This window comes from Manis pentadactyla, chromosome 2, assembly GCF_030020395.1.
Source record: "Manis pentadactyla isolate mManPen7 chromosome 2, mManPen7.hap1, whole genome shotgun sequence".
Lineage (NCBI taxonomy): Eukaryota > Metazoa > Chordata > Mammalia > Pholidota > Manidae > Manis > Manis pentadactyla.
The window spans coordinates 226,823,034-226,844,373 of NC_080020.1; the positions used below are offsets into that span (position 1 = coordinate 226,823,034).

The following is a 21,340-nucleotide window of genomic DNA, read 5'->3' on the forward strand; positions in this document are numbered from 1 at the left end:
CTAGACTCAAAAGCGATGATAATGGAGATGGAAGAGAGTTGTCAAGTGTACAACACCAACGTTTAATTATTAGAAATACAATAATTAGTGAAAAGATTCTTTTTATCCAAAAACTGTTCTTTTTAGACTTTGCCCATGGGTTGGAGGCAGGCTTGGGAGGTTGGAAGGAGAGAGAACATTGAAGGTCTTAGACAAATGAGAGACATATTCTGGACTTCTGGAGTTTGCTCAATTGAATCCTTTCTTCCCCATCTTTCCTGCCTCCTCTCCTGGCATTTCCTCTTCGAGGGGACTCTGAGTCCCTCCTTTGCTAGACACAGATGCTGGAAATGCAGTGATGTGAAGTCGCCAAGAGACTGAAAGGGGAGAAAGAAGAAAATATGGCGGGTGAGGCTGTCACACAACAAGCACCAGAGTCGGGACCCAAGGAGAACATGAACTCGCCGGCCATAAGGGGGTGGCCTCCTGGGCCTCTGAGAGAGGTGGCCTTGCCCCCGTCACCAAAGAGGACGCTGACTCTCAGGAAGGTTGACTGACTTGTCTCAGGTGAAAGCTCAGTACTCGGTGTAGCCTGGGCTCAACCCAGCCGCACACGGCTCCAGAAGTCATTCTCCTTCCATTACACCACTTGGGCTGTATTGGAGGAAACATGATGATATTTACAAACAAACAAACGAAAAAACAAATCACCTTTTCCCTGTACTGAGATTCTTGGAGTAAGGAGGTGCTAATCATCTTTATCACCCTCCAGTTCACTACCAAAGGCTTTGTATTCCAGGACCTCTTCCCTCCTCTAAGCCTTTATATTCTTGCATTAAGACCCAAACTGTCAATGAGGTGGCTTTCCTGGGTTGACCTCTTATCCTTCCTATTAGATACATTCTAAAGACTCCATCAGGCCAGTATCTCCAGGACGCAGGACAGGTTCTGAAGCCCCTTCAAGGCTCCATCACTTTCATTCCACTCCACCTAACCCTCCCCAGCTTTCTCCCAAGTTCACTCAACCAGACTTGATCTCTGCACAAGGACTGAAAGGAACACAGCCCCCGAGTCAAAATCTGGGCACGGCTCCCAACTCCGCCCCGAGAGTCTATCAGCTTGAGAAAGGCTGCCTATGTCTTTGAGCCTCTGTTTCTTTGTCCCTAAAATGAGAACATTCACCTTGACCCATTGGCTTGATGTGAGGCTTGAGTGATGGGATTCATTACCGAGGGCCTAGGAAAGTACAACGCCTCTGCTTTTTATCAACACAGAGGGCAAGCTGGCGATAGGCTTCTGATCCAGAATAAGCTCTTCACACCCAACCCCCACTTTTGTTCTCCCAGCCTTATTGAAATATAATTGGCGTCTAACGTTGTATAAGGTGAAGGTGTACAACATGATTTGATACACGTGTATATTGCAAAATGATTACCACAGTAAGGTAAATGAACAAATCCATTGCTCACATAGTTCACATTTATGTGTGTGTGGTGAGAACTTTTCAGGTCTACTCTCTTAGCAACTTTGAAGTACACGCTGCAGCACTGTTACCTATAGTGGCCCGGCTGTACATTAGACTCCTACAAACTCCAGTTATAAGCTTTCTCTCTCTCAAGGAAGGACCATGTGGGAGGGCCTTCCCTTCTATAGCCTTTAAACTGTCTCTTTTGAAATGATCATCTTCCTGGCAGATGCCTCTTTGCCCCTTATGCCCTGAAAGGGTAAATCAATTCAATCTTAGACCTGGCAGCTTATAATTGATGCATAATCTTTCTCCTCTCCTCATCCTTCCCTTTCTCCTACCCCTCCTTCTCCTTCTCCTCCTTTTTTTCCCCTAAAAATGTGTTTCTCTCATCTAATGAAGATTCCCTCCTGATACTAGCTGTTTTGGGCCTAAGAATACAACACTTGGAATGAGGTTCTGTGAATACACGCTGGGAAATGCGGGCCCAGCGTCAAGCATGACCGTCTCCAGCACAGTCTAGACTGCGGACGGAGGCTCCAGTGTGGTGGCCGTGGTGATATCGCTGAGTCACCAGCACCCAGGCCAGGACTCAGGCTTGGCAGGCGGCTCGCCTGCTGGCAGGCACACTCTCCAGCTGGGAGGGCCAGGCACAGGATGACTAGCGATGCAGCTTCCGTCTCCCATTTCTCAGAATCTTTCACTTGTGTGATATTGCAGCCAGCTGTGGTTTCTTCTGCGGTGCTCCTCCTGGAAGAGTGAGACAAAGGGGGGGGAAAGCCAGTTCCCTCATTTCTCCTGCCCAGTCTGTAAGTTCTAAGCTTACACAGAAACTTAGGAAAGAGGGTCACACACCTCCGCCCTCCTGCTAGAAGTCCAGTACCCGCATAGTTCACCGAAGCCACCTGGGCTCCATTGTGTGTCTTGAGGAGGAAGTCTGTATAATTTCCTTTCAACCTGAGGGTTGTAGAAGGTCAGGGAGACAGGCTTAGTTACAGTGTCTGTCACCCTAGGCTAGAGACCAGACGTGACTGAACCTGTTTCCTCCATTACAGAAAATACATAGTAACGCTCCCTCTAATTGAATCCAAGATACCACTACTTTTTGCACTTCTAAGAAAGAAAACAAAATGCTCCCAGTTAGACTGACACACTATTGGTGATAAAATACATCCTAAAATCAGAGATGTTAAAGTGTTAAAAAAAAAAAAAAGAAATAGTGTCTTAGAACAATGAAATGTGGCACCTATCTCAAAAGGTTCCTATAAAGATTAATTAAGATCATACCTCTGAAAGTGTTTTGGAAACTGTCAAGGGCCATAAAATAAGCTGTTCTAGTTAATGGAGACAGAGTGTTGCAGTGAGAAAAGCATGAGCTCTGAGCTCAGCCAACCGGGGTTCAAATTCCAGCAATATCACTTCCCCACTGTGGAATCTTGGGTGATTTCTTTCACCCTCATGGAGGTCACTTTTCTATTCTGTAGAATGGAGTTAGTGATTCCCACTCCACTTCCCCCACAAGTGTAGGATCACACATATATACTGGGTATACTGATATGAAATATTATTTACTTACCTGAAATTCAAGTTTAACTGGGTGTCCCATACTTTTATTTTCTAAATCTGTAAACTGTGTAAACTACGGGGATCAAAAAATGTAAGGTGTCGACACTCTGGGTCAGAGGAGTGAGACTTGGAGATTTTCAAAGGGCAGAATCAAAGGGAAATTGATGATGGTCTGGGGCTAGGAATTCCCATAAGCTTCCTGTGGCAGATAAAGACAGCAGGGCACAGGTTCTGGGAGACAGAGGTGGGGTCCGAAAAATTGAACAGAGGCAAGTAGATGCCGCCCCTGAAGGCCAAAAGCTCAGGTGACAGGGTGACAGGAACATACAGGCGGTGCTCAGATGGTGTCTTATGAAAAGCCAGGAGCGACAGACGCCAAATAACTGTCTTTAAAAAAAGGATCAAGATGACTAAGTGAGTACTAAGCTGCAGAAAGAGACTTCAGGGATTGCACTGAGTAAGAACACGTTCCAATGTTTTCAATAAGCGAAGGAAAAGCTGTAAATTATTCATTTGTTATTTTTGTACGATTTTCAAATTTATAATTTTTTTTTCCTATTCCGTCTCTAGTTTTTATATCCACAAAAATGTTTCTCCTCTGTTGCAAGCAACTCCTTTTTGCAAATGGAGTCCCAAACCAAACCAAAATTATAAAGTTCGTTTCCCCTCCTCATGTCCCACTGGACGGATTCCTAGGTTGGCTCTGGGCTTCATACTACGACCTTGTTCCTAGGAGAAGGCAGAGTTTGTATATGCTTGGTTTGTTTTGACTTGAGGAGTTGCTAAATTCAGATCTTTGATATTTGATCATATTTCTGAGCTATTGAAAGACTTGGATATTAGTAAGAACTGAATGACATTTGTGTTTTCTCAGAACACACTCATACCTCTGAGGCAGGTAGACTGGGGTTATGGTTCCTGGTTTGCCAGTGGGGACACTGAGTCCCAGGGCTCTAAAGTCTAGGCCTTGCTCTGGCAGCGGGTGGCTGAGAGCTGGACTACGGCCCTGGCTCCCCTTCTTCCCCACTAGCCATCTTGGCACTCCAGTTAAACCATCTGGGCCTCCACTGCCTCATCTAGGAAACGTGATGGACAGTGCCCATTTGCATGGTCATTTGTGAAGACCTGTGAATAATATGTACAAAAGGGTATTGCAAATCTCAAAACAGCATATCGGAATTAGCAGTTTTATATAATTTGTTTATTGGCAGGACACAGAGAAGAATGTCAATGTTTTTTAGGTAAAGCCTTTATTCCCCACTTTCACATAGGCACTGTCATGTAGGCGGAGGAACCAACCTTCCAAGGTTCAACGTTGATCTTATGGAGGGTCTCTAGCTCTTTCTTCAGAAGCAGGGGAAGCCAGCCCTCTTGCAAAGCAGGGTGACATGGAACAAGTCTCTTTGGCAACTGACAGATCTAAGCACGTGTCATAAGGAGAAACTACACAGGAAGAAATATATATATATGTCTTTAGGGAAACTGAACCTTTCACTTTTTTTGTATGTTAAGGAAGAGGGCTGTTTATAAACAGTAAGTTATTAAAAAACAAGAGACAGTGAAAATCTCCTTCAGTAAAATGCAACTTTTGTTCAGAAAAACAAGTATTTTGGAAATATGAGAGTTTACTGCCAATTAACAAGACCAATTTCCAAAGCTACATGTGTAAAACAATATTGTCACTTAATAATCAAATAGGTATAGTTTTCTAGAATTTGTATTATTCAAAATATGGTCTATATATGGAAATTTGGAGTTAGAAGAAATCTGACTAATCATTATAAACCAAACCTTGTATTGCAGATTTTCGAAACAAAGTCTAAGTAAGAAAGGATTTTGATAGGGCCACAAAGAAAATAAGGACAGAGCCAGAAATGGAATCTAGATGGCCTGGTTCTCAATTTTAAAGTGCACTAAGCTCCTTCTGCCTTTTTGTAGAATTTGCATGTATTCCTCTACCTGGAAAACAGAGATATTTCTTCTTTGCATTTCCTGTCCGTAGAAGGATAATGCAGTAATAATTCACCCAGCATTACTACCGCTGATACCAAAATTTGCTGAGGGTGACTCCCTTGTAGTGACTGCAGGTCCCTCCTGTCGCTCTCAAACATCTGAACTGATCATACGGTCCACACTTAGTCATTCTTCCTCAACACCTTCCAAGTCTCTTAGGAGCATGGTACTCTCAGTTGAATAGCATCTTTAAAAGATGCTGGCTCTATTTATTTTCCACAAAAGGCTTAGAAAAGAATGATCCAGGACTGTAGACATTGGGTAGAAGGATTATCTGCTGGTTTAAAAACAAAAATATCTATCATGAGTGCCGATAGACAAAGTGCCTATAAAAACTAAACTCAGATCTTGGTGTTAGAAGAGATCTATTACCCCTTGGCAACTAGATCTTAATATTAGACGATGAGAAGGATGCACCCACTCTTGCCTTCTTTGGACTGGTGTGCTAGAAACACAGGCTGAGGATTTTGTTGTTGTGTCTCTGTCTTTTCCCAGCAAGGCATCAAAGAATGGTGCAGTGATAACTCCATTTTGCCTTTGACTTGAGATCAGGGGTTTGAGTTTTATCTTTCCTATGCTTTATTTTGAGCTGCCTGGAATCATCTTTAGAATTAGTCAATATTTTAAAAAGTAGAATAAGGTGGTAAGTTATGAGGAAATGTATTTATATCAACTTGAAGAGAAAGCAAGGCTGTAATAGACTGAGAGACCATAGCTTTGGTTTTCCCACTGCACATTCTCATCCCTTTTTTCTGTGAAAAGATTCTGCAATTCGCTTTGATGCTGGTGGGACTGTCAATCACAGTGTCCAGTCCCCTCTGTGGTGGTTGGCACCTGAGCACTGGTTGACCAGTAAGAGTATCCATATGCCCCTGGCTCAGCAGATTTGTTAAGAGGTAAGCAAGAGATCAATAATATTCTTGGAGTAGTAATATTCCAAGTAGAACCAATAATATTTTTCCCTGGAATGGTTGTATGTATATAGGGAGAGGCAGTGTATCTTTCTGCTGGAAGTTATAAATCTGGGGTTGCCAACAGTTATGAAACCCACTATTGGGAGGTGGATTGAGAATAATCAAGCCAAGAGGTGACACAGACAGAGAGAGGAGAGAGGGAGCAATTCCTGAAATTCATATTTAAGTTCTTGGATCTAGATTTATTTGAAGCCAAACAGAGGGAGGATAGCCCTGTCCATGTTTGAACTTCTTGACCTTGCTGAGTCTAAAACTTGATGTAGCCAAAAATTCCTAACAAATTCTATTGCTTCTGTTGTCGATATAATTTGAGTGGTTTTTGCACTTGCCGATGAAATTTTCTGAATAATAGGGGGCAGCATGATTCAACTTAGTGAATTAATCAAAGGAATATTGTCTTCAAATGAAACCTTATGTGAAGACCCAGTAGAGAAAGAGACGAAGTGACACCTCTAAAGTGGATGTGGGTGTGAGCAGGGAGGAGAGATGTGGAACCCAGCTCGATGCCCTTTGCAGTCTTCTAGCAGACCTTGAGGCATCTCTCTGGGACCCTAGTATTTCAGGTAACCAATTTTAAAACCACATGTAGTTTCAACTCCAGTGCTATCTAGATTGCAAACCTAGTGCAGGCAGGGCTTTATCTGTCTTGTTCTCTCCCATATTCCAGTGGCTAGTGCAGTGGCTGGGGAGTAAATGCACAAATAATTTTAATATAGTATGAATGATGGAGTTATTTTCTATTTCTATCTCCTTGACTAAGTGCCTTATTCCTCTTCTTAAATGTGAATTTCTTCCATAGCTACTGAGAGAGTTAATCTGGCCATGATGTTTATGGTATCTAGCAGGGTTCCCTTTCTCCCTAGTTCCTCCAAAACTCTGTAGCTGTCTGTTGCATTTAGCAGATTACACACCAGACCTGAAATCAGGAGACTCTTTTCTTAGGCACAGGCTCATGATGGTGTGATTCTAGGCAGGTCCCTCCCTTCTTTGGGCCTCCATTTCCCCATTGGTAGCATGGGGGAGTGAGCTAGATGAGCCCTGAGATCCATTCTGTAGCTTAGTATGGAGCTGGATATTGATGACTCACTTAGCAGGATAAACAAGTTCTCCCAATGTGCAGTTTGCTAAAGTAATGAGCAATGAGCGGAACTCTTTCTAAACAGAAAAAAATGTTCACACCAGACAGAGTCCAAAACCTCTGAGGGTTAAATGAGGGGAACTATAATACTAAGCAGATGAGCCCTCCAAAATAAGATTGCAACACCTCCTGGCATTCCCATCCTTGTTTCCATAGGATCTTTCCTGAGTGATTTAACTGCTATGCATGGGGACACCTGAGGTCACCTCCAGCCTGGCCCTGGCCCCACCCAGCCCAGTACACCCTTTGCACTTTGCTACGGAAAGGCCTACTGGGTACATGGGGCATACAGACTGCCTGCCAGAGATCTCCTAGGAAAACCATGGGTTCATCTGCTGCCAGCTGGTAATCATGCTTCCACTAAACAAATCTTTGTCCCAAAGGTAGTTCCTTGGGTTCATAGGAAGCCATCTAAGACAGTGAGACTGAAACTGGCCATCTAATAACAGGAAGCCATAGTTACATCTCTTACATGGTGTAAGTATCACCACAGACATGTGGGCAGGTAGTATTACCCCCAGACTACAGATGAAGAATCTGTAACACAGGGAAGTTGAGTAATTTAGACAACATCAATCCACTTCAAAGTGGCAGAACCAGGAGCATCTTACTCCATTCCTGTGTTTTCAACCCTTATTCTGTACCTGTGAAGCTATATTTTTCTTGAGTAAATGTGAGAAAATAAACTCTCTATAAAATGGGATGAAATTACTTTCTCCAACTGATATAATACTGGCAATATAAACTGTGCGTGTTGGTGGAAGCAGGTCATTGTATTAGACATGGGATACAGAAGGAAAAGCAGCCTAAGAGGACCAAATTCTATTTCCCTATGAGCTGACAGCAGGGGCTAGACTTTGCTCTAAACCTTCCTGCATTGATTCTTCCCAATCTGGGTTGTGTTTCTGGGTTGTTCTACAAACATATGAGCATCCCAAAATTAGACGCTGAGGCCTAGCTCTCCACAAACCCAGTAACAAAAGTCATTCATAATCCCTTTCTGTGGAAATTTTAATCCTAATTAAGCCACTAAGGCTCAAATGTAGAGGCATCTTTCCAGGTAGTCTTCCTAGATGCCCGCAGTCCTCATGGAACTGTCTCCCTTCACTAAGCTTTAGATTCTCTGGCAGGGTGTGCCACCCATTTCAATGCCGAGAACACTCTCCTTGGCACCTTAAAGAAACTATAAGATGTAATCAGGTGAAAGTGCACCTATGTCGTGCACACTTCGCTTATCGTATCACAGTAGGCTCTTAATAACACCCGAGAAAAAGTTTTTCAGAATTTGATGACAGAAGTGTGTCTCAGATGATGAATTAATATATTGTACTTACTCAGACACGGTGCATTTCATAACCAATTTTGTTTAGCTCTGGGCAGCAGCAGCCGGGAACACACACGGCCTCGTGCTCATACTGAGAGGCCTTCTGATCTCGCCCCCTGAAGGTACTTATCTAGCTTTTTGCCCTACAAATTCTTACTCATCCTCCAGGACTTCATTTGGCCATATTCCTTTTCAGTGAGTCCTCCTTTTTGTCCCTTACTGCTCCCTCACTGGATCAAGTGGCCCTATAACTCCTCAGACTTAGCCACATCCCAGCAATTCTCAAGGAGCATTGTGATTGTCTAGCTTCTTGTCAGCCTCCCCGTTACGTCCTAAGCTCCTGATGGGCAAGAATAACACATCCTTCATGCCTGCATTGTCTGAACAATGCACGATGCAGAAAAAGTTATCAGGAGTGTTTGCAGATTTAATGCCTGAGTGAATAAGTACACAAAGAAAGGAAGGAAGGGAGGGAGGAACGGAAACTGGGATGACAGAAATGAAGGTAGAGGCAAGTCATAACTAAATTTATGTTCGATCCTGAAGATGATCACCCTAGATTTTAAGGCTGTTTACTTTTTCCTCCATTACCCTTTTTTCCTTTGATTTCTATCCTCAAGATGTATATCAATATCAAGAAAGAGATGGAATGACATAAGTCAATGTGTGAATATGGGTAAGATCTCTATGCAATGACTTAGCTGGAATATTATCAATATGACTGGCAATGTTATTAACCCTAGAAACTCCCCACAGCCCCAGGATACACAGACGTGAGCTGTTGGTACTTCTGTGCCATGGGAGGTAGTCAACCCCAGGGAAACTGAGTCACTAGCCTTTATGGATCAAAACTGCAAAACTGCCTTCTATCAAAGATGCAACTTCCAGGCCCTGGGAAAGGCATTTGTAAGCCAGTGGGGTTGTTGACACCTTTGAGACTGTATCTCAGGACAATCTGCAACTAAACAGCTCAAACTAAAGGGCAAGACAAGGGCCTCTGATCAACCTGGCGCTCGGTCTGCCCTTGACGTCTGCAGTTCCCACCCACCACTCCTACCAGGCTAGCTCCATTGACAGAGTATGTTGAAAATCAGCAACTTAGTCATCAATACTCTGATTTTATGAATCACATTTGGGCTTAGAGAGTGCAAGTGCAAATTCATGTACTGAGAAGCCAGCAGTCCTGGAATTTGAGCCTGATTTTCTCATCTCTCATGCATTCTACTTACCTTTTAACTGCCAAAGGCCACTGAAGTCTCTGTGGGCCTCAAATCTGGGTCACTGAGTCCAGGGGTCTGCTCTGGTGCTCCGGCGGGTCAGGACCCACACAGGCATTGCTCACAAGGGGAAGCTCAGAATCTCATTGTATGTGTGGCTTTAAAAAGCTTATTTAATAACACAGAATGTCTATATCTAGAAAATGAGAAAGATGCTTTCGAAAAAATACAGTAACTACATAAAGTAAGGCTGAATAAAGTCTCCTCATCATGAAAATAAGTGAAGATAAACTTTTGTAGGGGGGAACCAGAAAATCTCGCTGTGTGGGTGGGGTGCCGAGATCGCTGAGCTTGGTCAACGGAGCGCGGTCCTGTGGGAGGTTTATCTACCAGGAGTGGCCTCTTATTTACATTGGACTGAACTTCCCAGGCCATTACTCCAAGTATCTGGATAGATTTCACACCGACACTAGTGAGCGCTGTAAACATAATATTAAAGAATCTTGTTCACATTGAGACAGCGTCTAAATTATGTCCAGCATTACATCCCTGGTAAAAAAGAATCAAGCTGCATCGGCTTTGGGACGACCCTCAGTCTGTCCAACCTCGTGCTGATTCTTTCCACAAAGGCTGCTTGTTGGACAGCCATTTACCAGATCCCATCCGAAGGTTCGGGGAATGTAACACGGAGCCCGTTCGAGAAGCCCGTGTAGGCTAGTTCTCAGTCCCGTAAATGGTGTGAAGAGTCTCAAGACGTTCAACGGCTGAACTTCAGTATTTGCAACTGTGTACACCACCCCGGCTGCCAGCTGGCGTCAATATGTTAAAAAACTACAAAGCTTCCTATGTAATGGAGAAAACTGTGGGTAATGTTTAGAAAGGATAGTCTCTCCAGCTCACCAGTTGTCCCTTGCTGTCCCCCTCCCTGCCTTGGCATTATTATCTCAGCTGCAAGACTCCTACCAGCCTCCTGTGCTCCCAGGAGCTGTGTTAGGTGTGTGGCTCTGGCTTGACCCCGAGGTCCACAGTCATTGCACACACATCTGATGAATGCTGGCTCTGTGCTGGGACCCATGTGGGTCCCCGGGACCAGAGAGACACGCCTTCGAGGAGTCCACAGTCCAGCAGTGGAGCAGGGCCCTGGGCAGGGCCCCTGGAAGGAAGGTGACTGCAGAGCCGAGTGCTGAAGGATGATGTGAGAACGGCTGTTACATTTCTTTCTCTCCCTGACCTGCGGTGTCCACAACTTCATATAAATGGGGGACGTAACTGGGTGATTCTTAAATTCTTTTGCCACTTGAGTAGCAAGTATTTAAAATGGTAACTCTACAGTGTAATAAGGTACATAGAAGACATAAGGTACATGTTAGTTTTTATTATTAATAAGGCTCTTATATTTTAAAATTCCTAAACCAAATCTGGATCAGTTAGATGAGCATTTTATTAGAAGTCTAAAGACCTGGGTCCTGGCCTGGCTCTGGGTCTTCATGGGAAACGATGCTGATCAGTGCCTCCCAGGGCAGATCTCTCCATCTCCCTGTCTCCGCCTCCCAGGACACTGTGGAAACAGCACGGCTGGCAACAGAAGAAAAATAGCAGCGATACTCATGAGGTGGGTGGGTCTCTCTTCCTGCACCTCCTCCAGGCCCTCCCCAGGAAGTCCGCCCAGACCACCTTTCCAGATTCCTCTAGGGCCCCAGGCCTCTGCCTCTGAAGCCGGGGTAGAGGGAGGAACTGGGGCTTGAGATTCCTGCCAGGCCCTCCAGATCTCCACTTCCTTGGCAGCAGAGGAAAGCCGCCCGAAGGATACCACCCATTGTTTCTCCTTGCTGTGGGTGGGTTGGTCCAGGGAGGATGTGCAGTTCCCTCTGAAGCCGGAGTTTTTCCTTTTAATGAGGAATGATCAGAGGACTGAGAATCCCATAGGCTCCGGAAATGTGAGCCCTTAAACTTGTGTCACTCCAACAAGGCAGTGAGCTCCTTAGAGCATGAGCCGCGCCTCACACCCCATCTTACACAGAAGTGATCAATGCCTGCGGAAAGGGAGAAACCAACCAAATCCTCAGACTGGAATGTACATTTCCCTGCAAGTTATGCCCTTGGTCTACCCCCCTGGAGATCCAGATGGGGTGCCCAGGCAGGTAGGGCTTGGGACCCTCTTTGGGAAAGGACCTCGAGCGTGGCTCAGTGGGAGCTGCAGTGGTAACTCTCCCGGGTCCATCTCAGCTTTGAAGCTGAGGTCATGCTCTTCTCAGGGTGACCCAGAAAGCAACTAAGAGAGATGGTATGTGAGGGCCTCACCTCTAATAGCAATAGTTGCTGTGGGTGGACTGCCCACCCCTGCTTCCCCCAGGTGGTGAGATGGGTTTGGGAGCTGCATCGCTCGAGGACCCCAGGCCAGGTGGTATGAGGAACCCACATAGTTTCTGGTACAGTGGTGACCCAATTGCTGAAATTTTCACTAGTTCTAACTTTCAGAGAATGTCTGGTGAAAAGATATATACTCTGGCCAATGTGCTGATTCAAACGTTTGAACAGTATAGGACAAAAATGCACAGGGCAATGGAATTGCATTACAGGGATTAAAGCTGTGGGGAAGAGAACATGCTGGAATGGATGTATATGTGAGGCCAGGAGATCCACCAGAGGAGTGTGTTTTACGGTGGCCAAAGGCCACCAAGACGATCAGGAACACAGTGGCAATAGACATCACTAAGTTCATGGCTCCTTTCTAGAGGTCACTGCTAAGGAAGACAGGCTGTTATGGAGGTGGCTTACAGAGAGCGGTGGGCTGGTGGGGCCCTGAAGCAGCAGAGGTCAGGTATTGATGACTAACTGCCAAAAACAGAAAACCACAAATACCATGATGTCCACAAGGCGTTAAAAAGAAAGAAGGAATGATGATCAGGGACTGAAAGAAATACAATGACTCTGGTAAGATGCCCTATACTTTGTCCAGTTTCCAGACAAGGTAAGGAAACTAGAAGTAAATTTTCTGACCCAGACCCACTGACATTAAAGGCAACTGGCCTCTCAGTAGAACAGGACTCTGCAAGGCCACAACTATATACCGTAACGAGTCCTCAGTTCTTTCCCAAAGGGAACTATAGCCATTGACTTGGATGACTATTGCTGAAGAAATCTAGACATGTCAAGGACCTGTGGACACAGAGTAGGACTGACACTGATACACAGAAACCCACAGCAGAGTGGAGACAGAGGGGGCCAAGTAATAAATAGCACCCTTGCCCACCTCATAGGGGATCCACTGGGTCTGCAGACATACCCAACTATCATTTCCCTATTCCCCAAATGTGTGATAGAGTTTGACATACTTAGTGGTTGTATTAACTCCCAACCTGGGCCCTTGACCTGTGGGATGAGACTAGCATAGTAATGAAGGCCGAACGAGTCCTCTGAAACAGTGACCCACCTACCTCACCCCCAGTCAGGACAGTAATTAGAAAACAGTATCACATCCTCAGGCGGATGGTGGTGTTTAGTGCCACCCGAAGGAGTCTGAAGGGTGAAGGAGTGAGGGTCCTTCTCAGATTCTCATGTATACAGAAGTTTGCTTCCTGCAGAAACCAGATGGACCCTGGGGAGTGCCAGTAGACTGCTACAAGCTCAGCTGACCATCAGCTTCAGCAGGTATGGTATCATTGCTAGAGCAGATTAGGATGGCCTCAGGTATGGGCTGGGTGGCCACTGCTTTGCTAAATGCAAGCTTTTTTACCCAAATCATGAAAGAAGATTAAAAAAAAAAGTTTGTGCTGACATGGAATGGACCCAGTACATATCAGCCAATATGCCTGGAGCTGTGCTTCTTTCACAACATAGTCTGGAGAGAGCTGGGCCACCTGGACATGCACAAAGCATCACGTCGATCCAGTACATTGATAACATTATGCTGACCAGCAAGGATGAGCAAGAGTTGACTGACTTGATTAAGATGGGCATAATTAAAGGATGGGAGAGAACTCTGTGAAGACTCAGGGCCCTGCCCCTTCACCAATGTTTCTTAAGACTCAGTGTCAAGGACATCATATTCAAAGTAAAACATATGCGGCCACATCTCCCACCCCCACATCAGAGAAGAATGCACAGGGTCCATTGGGCCTCCAGGTAGGGTGTTGACAGCTCACCACAAGGTGAATGAAGCAGGGCTGGCATGACACCTTGGGGGTTCTAGGAGGCGCGGTCTGGGCCAAGGATCTGTAAGGTTAAGGTCAGAAACAAACAGCTGGGGAGGCTCGGCCTGAGGCCCAGGCTCCTTTCTCTGGCGCTCCCCTCCATCTCTACCTGCTTCTCCCCCTCAGCTGAGGTCTCAGGGCCTGGCTCTTGGCTCAGGAGCTCTGAGGGGACTTGGAGGAAGAGCCCCACTTGGGGTAGTGGCTACAGCTTGAGGTGGGGAACTCCAGGGCCCATCCCTCACTGGAGGCCGACTCACCTAGTTGAGTCCTATTTTGCCTTCACCCTTAAGTCCAACTTGGACTCTTAATTTTAGTACCTTAAAGATGTAGTATTGCCTAGGCCATCTGTCCCTGTAACAGCATTTACAGAGACTACTTTAGAGTGTACATAATAATCTGGAAACTTACACAAAATCAATTATCCTCATAAAAAACCCTTTGTTCCCATTTCACATATGAGAAAACTGAGGCTCCGTGAGTGACACGATTTTCCACAGCTCACTCAGGAAACAAGTGGCAGAATGGGCCTGTGAACTCAGATCTTCTCATCCCGAACTTGTTTGCTTCTCATTACATCTAGATGCCGAGCTTCAAAAGCATCAACAGCCTGGGTGACAAGAAGTTTCTCTCGGAAGGAAGGGGGTTCAGGTATGCAAAGGCTTCCTTCCAAAAGCAGGTGAATTGTGATTCAGGCCAGGAAAGGTGAGAACTTCCGTTAGCTTTGATGATACACTCCCCTCCCTCTAGTCCCTTGCCTCTGGGAGCTGCACAGAACATTCTCAGGGTAGGTGGGAGGGGGGTCCTGGTCACAGCTCCCAAGTTTTAGTGTTTAGGTATCCATGCTGAGGGGCATCAGCGTCTCCTTTAGCAGCATGGCATGGCGTGACTTTAGAGATTGGAACCAGGGTTCAGAAGGGCTTCGACGCTCACTGGATAGCATCCTTCAATTAACTTAGTCCCTCCGAGGCCCATTTACTTGTTTGTAAAACTTACTACCTACCTTGAAAGGTTTATCAATGGATTAAATGTTGGTTCCTGTTTCCTCCTTCCCTTCGGCTCTTAGGCCAGGTATTTGTTTCATGTTTGCTTCACTGTGTGACAGCACGTGTATACCCAGGACTCACAGCACAGGAATTACACAGACCCCGCAGGGCTCAGACACGGGCTCAGTGGGGGACTCCGTCTCCACGTTGAGTTACCTGGCCCTTGTCTGCTATTGCCACACAGAGCAATTGTAAGACTTGTATAAATGAGAGCATCTAGAAGGCACAGATGATGAGTAAGAACACTTTAGTTTAGACATTTGATATATTAATTATAATTCATAATTCTTGCAGATCATCATCTGACACCCATTAAAGATTGGTCATGGAGCTCATCGCTGAAGAGAGGGACTGGGACAGGGAAGAAGACCACCCTGGAAAGGACCTAAGGCCGGAGGCAGAGGAGGTGGGTGATAACAAAACCTCCAAAGTTCATGTAGGGCTTCCCACTTACAAAGCCCTTGCCCCTTAGCCCCCAGTTCAGGGCCCATTACCTGCTCTCGGGGTGGCTCTGGGAATGCCCTGGGTTCCTCTGGACTTTGGTTGCTTTATCAAGAGTTGGACTTCACCAGTAGTTTTCAAACGTATCTAGCAGCCGGCCCTTTACCTCTTCATCTTTGTGCCTGTAGGTCTACATCTGAACAACACATGTAACTGTGAAAGTGGAGTTGCTTTGGTTAGCGGGTGGACCTCAGTGGGTCCCTGGCCCCTGTCCTTGATGGCATGTAGTCAATTCTCGGTGCCAGACTATCCCCCAGTCGAAATAACTCTGCCCTGTTACTCCCTGGACTGACAATGGTGACAGTCACTACTCCAGCGTGGGACAGGACTAAGCCCTTGACAAGCCCTAGCTGTTAATCCTCCACCCTTGGTCCTTATAAAAGTTAAGTGTTTCGCTGGGTCACAGCTAATACTGAGACTAAAGACTCAGAGCCCAGGCATGCCACCTCCCCCAGCCGCTGCCCTCACTCCCAGGGGCCCAGGTCGCTTGCCTGCTCCAGATCCAGATTAAGTAGCCAGGGGTGAAGGCCCTCTCCCCACAGGGATTCGAGAATAAAAGATTTCTGCTGGCTAAGCCTTGAGACACTGACAGGGAGGGAGCTTGCTGATTCTCTGCATTCTCACCGGGGTGGAAGCTCATTACAGAGAGGCTGGGAGTGTGTGTGCCAACGACCCCCTCCCTTCGACCACACATGCGAAGGTTTGACACAACAGAACTCAAGCAGGCACTCATTAGGCAGCAGGCCCATTTCTGCTTAATCACAGGCAGTGAAAGAGCAAAGACATTGAATCAGCCTATCTGTACCCTAGCAAAAGCCACTGGTGGGCTTCAGTACCCGCACAGGCTGTTTTTAACGATGAGCTTCTTAGAAACCTGGGATCGGAAGTAGATTTCCGCGCACGAATTACATACCCCAGTTAACAGTTGTTAACTGCACACGGTCCACCTGCTGGGCACTGGGTCAGGCGCTGCTGGGGATACCAAGGTGATGTGGAGGAGGGGCACTCGGGGACTTCGGACGTCTGGTCCAGTTGGCCAGAAAGCCTCTGCTTCAGCCGCGTCCTGCCCTTCCCCTGCCTGAAGTGCCTCTGCCCCTCTTTCTTCACCCAAAGCCAGTTCTCTGGGCTAATTCAGCTGCCACCCCACCCAGGACAGATCAGACTAGTGCTGTGGGTGGGTGGGGGGACCATTCCTATGGGGCTCCATGACTGTGTTTACCCCACCACTTGATTCTGCCCAACATCTTTGTTTCCACGTCTGTTTCTGCAGCCTGCGCTGAGATGACAGTCACTTACTAAGCATTTCGGGATTGAATTGCCCCTCTCTGTGCGGTGGATACTTCTGTTAAATGAGGTGCATGGCAGATGGGACTGCTGACCTAGCTCTGACACTCTGAATCTGACTGAGAAAAGCTGCTGGTGGACATTGGTTTCAGGGTAGTCGGCGGCCTCCTCCTTGGAGGCTTCCAACCCGGTTTGTAGCCGATGCTCCTTCTCCTGGGCAATCGTGTAGAAGGCTGCATTACCTGAGTCCCAGGCAAACCTGGCAACCCAGAGCTATTATTACACTTGCTGCAAGAACCTCTGGGCTCTAACATCATAGAGTAACCAGCTTGGGGATTCAACGACTTGGGGTCCATTCTTGATTCTCTCTCGCTTACAAGTGCTTTAATCTCAGGCAACTCGAGCACCTTTCTGGGCTTAGTTCATCTGTGCCAGGAATGAAATTCACACCTCCTGAGAGGGACGTGAACTCAGTGAGATAGTTCACCTACACCAGCCAGCGCAGGCCCAGACACGATGCGCACTAGCTTTTGTTTTGTGTACGTAGTAGCAGTGCTCTTAAAAGAGCAAAGACCTCAGACAATGGATGAGTTCCTGGCTGGTGGGCAGGCGGTGCCCACAAACCACAGATGGGAGAGAATCAGCATTTGCAGAATGCCAGAATTTTAGTTAAATACGCACAATTTTATTGATTGAAGAGATTAGGACAAAAACATTCAACCAAATACAGGACAAAGCACCAGAGGCCATGGATCCCCACCATGCATGTCACCGCTCTTTCCTCCTACCGGATAGTTAAAAAATATGGGAGAGGGGAGAAAAACAGGTCCTTCTTGACACAGCACCGTCTTCAGAATGTAAAAAAACCTCTCTCCTTTACATCTGCCATTATCAAAACAGAATCATGGGCAAATCCATGGCCGCCTTGTCTCCCGACTCTGAAACGGTTCAGCCGCCCTCCTGGGAATGCAAAGGCCGGGCTCCTGCTGAGCAGGCGGAAGCATTCAGGGTCTGCACATACATGCCACGTATTCTAGTGAAGCACAGATTCAAGTAACATTTACATCCTAGAGTCCACGTGTTACCTACCCAAAAACATGACCATTTCACAAAACGTGTACAGGCAGTAAAATCCAACTGAGGTACTGGAAACACAAATATTTATGCCGAAAGAGTTCTGTATCATACAGCAATAGAAAAGCCGTAAGAAAAAACATTTGCCACTCGAAATCAAACCAAGCTATCTAGGAAAGCCAAAGAAGAGGTTATTTCAGGGACAGAAATACTCAAACAAGAAAAATATATATATATAAATGTTAACTACAGCATGTAACATGTCACCCCAAGTCAACCCGTAATTGAAGTACTGGCTTAATACATCACAATGTGACATTTTCCTTAATAAATAGAACAGTTCTTGAAAATACAAAGGTGCGTATTGGGATAGAGAGCTGTTTTTATTTATATTGCCCCAGCTTTCAGCTTGTTTTCCTTCCCACTTGTCTTTACTGAGGGTTTTTGTCCAAACCAGAGGGTCTCCCAAGCCAAAAGAATCATTCTTCGTAAGGAAAACTAAATAGCTGCCCTGTATTTTATACATGCGGGACAACCTGCTTTGTTTCACTCGTTTTCAGTAAAACAAAGACAGAATGTTGAGAGCGATGTTGCAGTGCCCGACTCTCTCAAGCCGCTGCTATCGTCTCGGCAGCCCTTGCCTCTCAAAGGAAAAACTTAAGTTCAGTTTCTCTTTTTTCTTTTTCTTCCCTTCTTTCCTTTCTTTAAACTACGATAGCAGTAATGCATCTGGAAGTTTGACTTCTCATAGCTTCCTGCCGCAAACCATTTGACACAAAACAGAATATCTCGTTAAATGACAGATCCCCCCCCCCCCCACTTCAGGGAGCAAAGCATTGACCTGTCATTTCCTGACCAGGCTATTAAATGGTTTATTTCGAAGAAATGAGTTGAAGAGCGCAATTAAGAGACACAAACTGGATTTTTATTTTCTTTTAGTTTAGCACCCAGGTTTCACGTCAGTCTGTGTGCACCGAATTTTTTTTTTTTTAATGAACCCCATTAATTATCAGACAGGTGGTTGGCTTATTTGAAACAGAAAAAAAAAAAAATCCTTGGCCAATTGTACCTTCCCTGAATCATAACAAGAAGTTAAACGCTAACAGTGCGATGCCAAGATGTGTGTTTGAGGCAGAGAGTTCTGATTCTGTCTGTCAGGGTCTGCAGCTATTTTTGAACAAAACGGAAAGTGGGGTAGGTGGAAGCGGCCCAACTGATGGGTGGCCTCCAGGGTCTACATCAAGGAGGAGAAGCTTCAGGAGGCTCCCATCCAGCCAACCAGACCCAGGTCCCGACCCCTGTCCCATAACTCTTGTCCCCATGCTACATGTTCAGTCAGCTCCTTGAAGGTTTCCCTTCTTTGAACCAAGAAACGTGTGAGTGTCAGTGTCCTTGCTGCCACGCCAGGTGATAAGTGTTTCCTGGAAGAACTCCCTTCTGCTCCCCTCCCACTCCTGGTACTTGCTCGGTCCCCGCGAGGCATGAGCTCAGTTAAAGAAAGGGTCCAAGTTCTCTTCCATGTTGACGTCCGGCACCAGCTGATCAGACACTTCCTTAGCACCATATCCTGAATTCGAGACGCTAAAATCTGTAGAAAACCAAGGATGGTCCAGAATTTCCTGCGAGGTCAGCCGCTCTGAGGGCTCCCGCCGCAGGATGCTTCGGATGAGGCACTTGGCCTTGGGTGACAGGGTCTCTGGAATGTTGAACTGGCCACGCCGGATCTTGCTGAACAGGGAACTGGGCTCAATGTCATGGAAAGGGTACCGCCCTACCAGCATGGTGTAGAGCATCACGCCCAGGCTCCACACGTCGGCCGCTTTGCCCGAGTAGCTGCCACTGGTGTTCAGGATCTCCGGGCTCACGTACGCGGGGCAGCCATGCTTGTCGGAGAGGGAGTCGTCGCCTCCCCGCAGAATGTAGGCGTCCTCCAGGCTTTCCAGCTTGACCCGAGTCCTGCAAAAAGGAGGAAGACGTGAGCTCCGTCTCTATAGCGCTGCCCCTGCTTCAATGTTCCCGGACTCCTCATTCATTCACCCATTCATTCATTTGGCCAGACAAACCTTACTTCCTGAGCACCTTCTAGGTGCCAGACACTATTCCAGCGCTGGGGACCCAGCACATGACATTTGGGACTTTGCATGACGTTTGTGATCCATTAGGGACCTCAAGCCTTCAGCAAGTAAAAAAAACCATAAGTAACGTTTTTGTCACCCCGTCTTAGTGAGGAGGGAAAAAGAGATTAATTTTCTCAATCACATCTGGGTAATGACAGAGATTCACAGAATTTGAACACAGGATTTGAACCAGCAGCTCTATCCACAACTTCTGGCAAACTTTTGGCTCACATGATATTAACACAGTCTGTGAGGAACCTCTCCTCATTGCATTTCGGCTTCACAACACTCCTTTTGGTAGACATGGAGGATTACACAATCCCATTTTACTAATAAGAACATTGAGGCTCACAGAATTTAAGTAACTTTTCCAGTCTCTTAGCTGTGAAAACCCATACCTTCCTAAGTCAACCGTGTTGCTCCTTCCACTATACTGAGCTGCCTCTGTGTAAGACACAGACAGAGCCAGGGAATATTCCAACATGAATATATGCCCATCTCCTGCCCTTCCAAGGCCAACATCCTCCCAGCAAGCCCATCTTCCTTCCAAGATTTCGTACTCAAGTTGCCTCCTGTCCTGCCCATCGTACACCCAGGGCCTGGTCCATGACCTAGTCCTTAACCTGATTTGTTTACCTGTCTCCTCTACCTGTGCCACTGCATATGTGCTTGTGATTTCTCACATGGGTGTGTGGCAATCTCCCCCACCCCTGCCCCCCCGCCATGTCAAGACCACTGAGCTGGCTGGCAGGAATGCAGCAATCTCCTGGGTGTGCTGGGGGAGATGGGTGGAGGAACTCCACACTAAGTTCTGAGTCTCTGGCACTCATCTTTACATGGTAGGACTTGGTATCATCACAGGGTATAAAACAAATACATGCTTAGTAAATACTTTTGGAAATGAGTTCCATTCTTATAACTATACCTAATTTCCAGGGAATGGAGCTGAGGACCAGGACACAAAGTGACGCATTCCAAGACTGAGGGCTGATCCCCACCCAGTGCTCCAAGCTCCTGCCCAGGGGCCTTCTGAGAACTCCTGCTTCCTTGCCCTGCTGAGGAAATAGGTAACGCCTTTGGATGGAAAGTTAGAAAATACTACCTGTGGGCGTTTAAGACTGGAATCTTCCTCCTACTCCCCTGGCAGAACACTGCCAATGCAGGGGCCCATTCATTCACTTGAACAGACAAACCTCACTTACCGAGCTCCGTCTAGACATCAGATCTAGATCTAGATCCCGTAAACTCAGTGAATCCCATTACATGGCGCTGCTTGAGGCTTGCCTCTAAGGGAAACGGGACAGGGAGGGGGCTGGGGCCGGGGCTAGGACCTCACGGCAGCACCTACAAGGTCTGCATCTTTTGCATCAGCTGCTTTCCTCCACCTCGGAAGTGCCCAGCGAGGCACCTATCCCGCTGCCCTGAGATGTCACCAGGCTCAAAGTAGCAAAG

General features: G+C 46.5%; 1 protein-coding gene across 3 annotated transcripts in view; it reads right to left on the reverse strand.

Moving 5' to 3' along the window:
- Positions 1 to 1,841: 1,841 nt before the first annotated feature.
- Positions 1,842 to 21,340, reverse strand: part of TRIB2 (tribbles pseudokinase 2) — a 40,058-nt gene continuing 20,559 nt past the window's right edge. For 2 of the 3 annotated variants that reach the window (XM_036881690.2, XM_036881691.2), the window contains exon 4: positions 18,585 to 19,727. In XM_036881690.2, the coding sequence (XP_036737585.1) occupies positions 19,259 to 19,727 (469 nt within the window). In that variant the 3' untranslated portion in view covers positions 18,585 to 19,258. Of the gene's footprint in view, positions 2,195 to 18,584; positions 19,728 to 21,340 lie in introns of those variants that run through there. The other variant, XM_036881692.2, reaches the window with a different exon arrangement.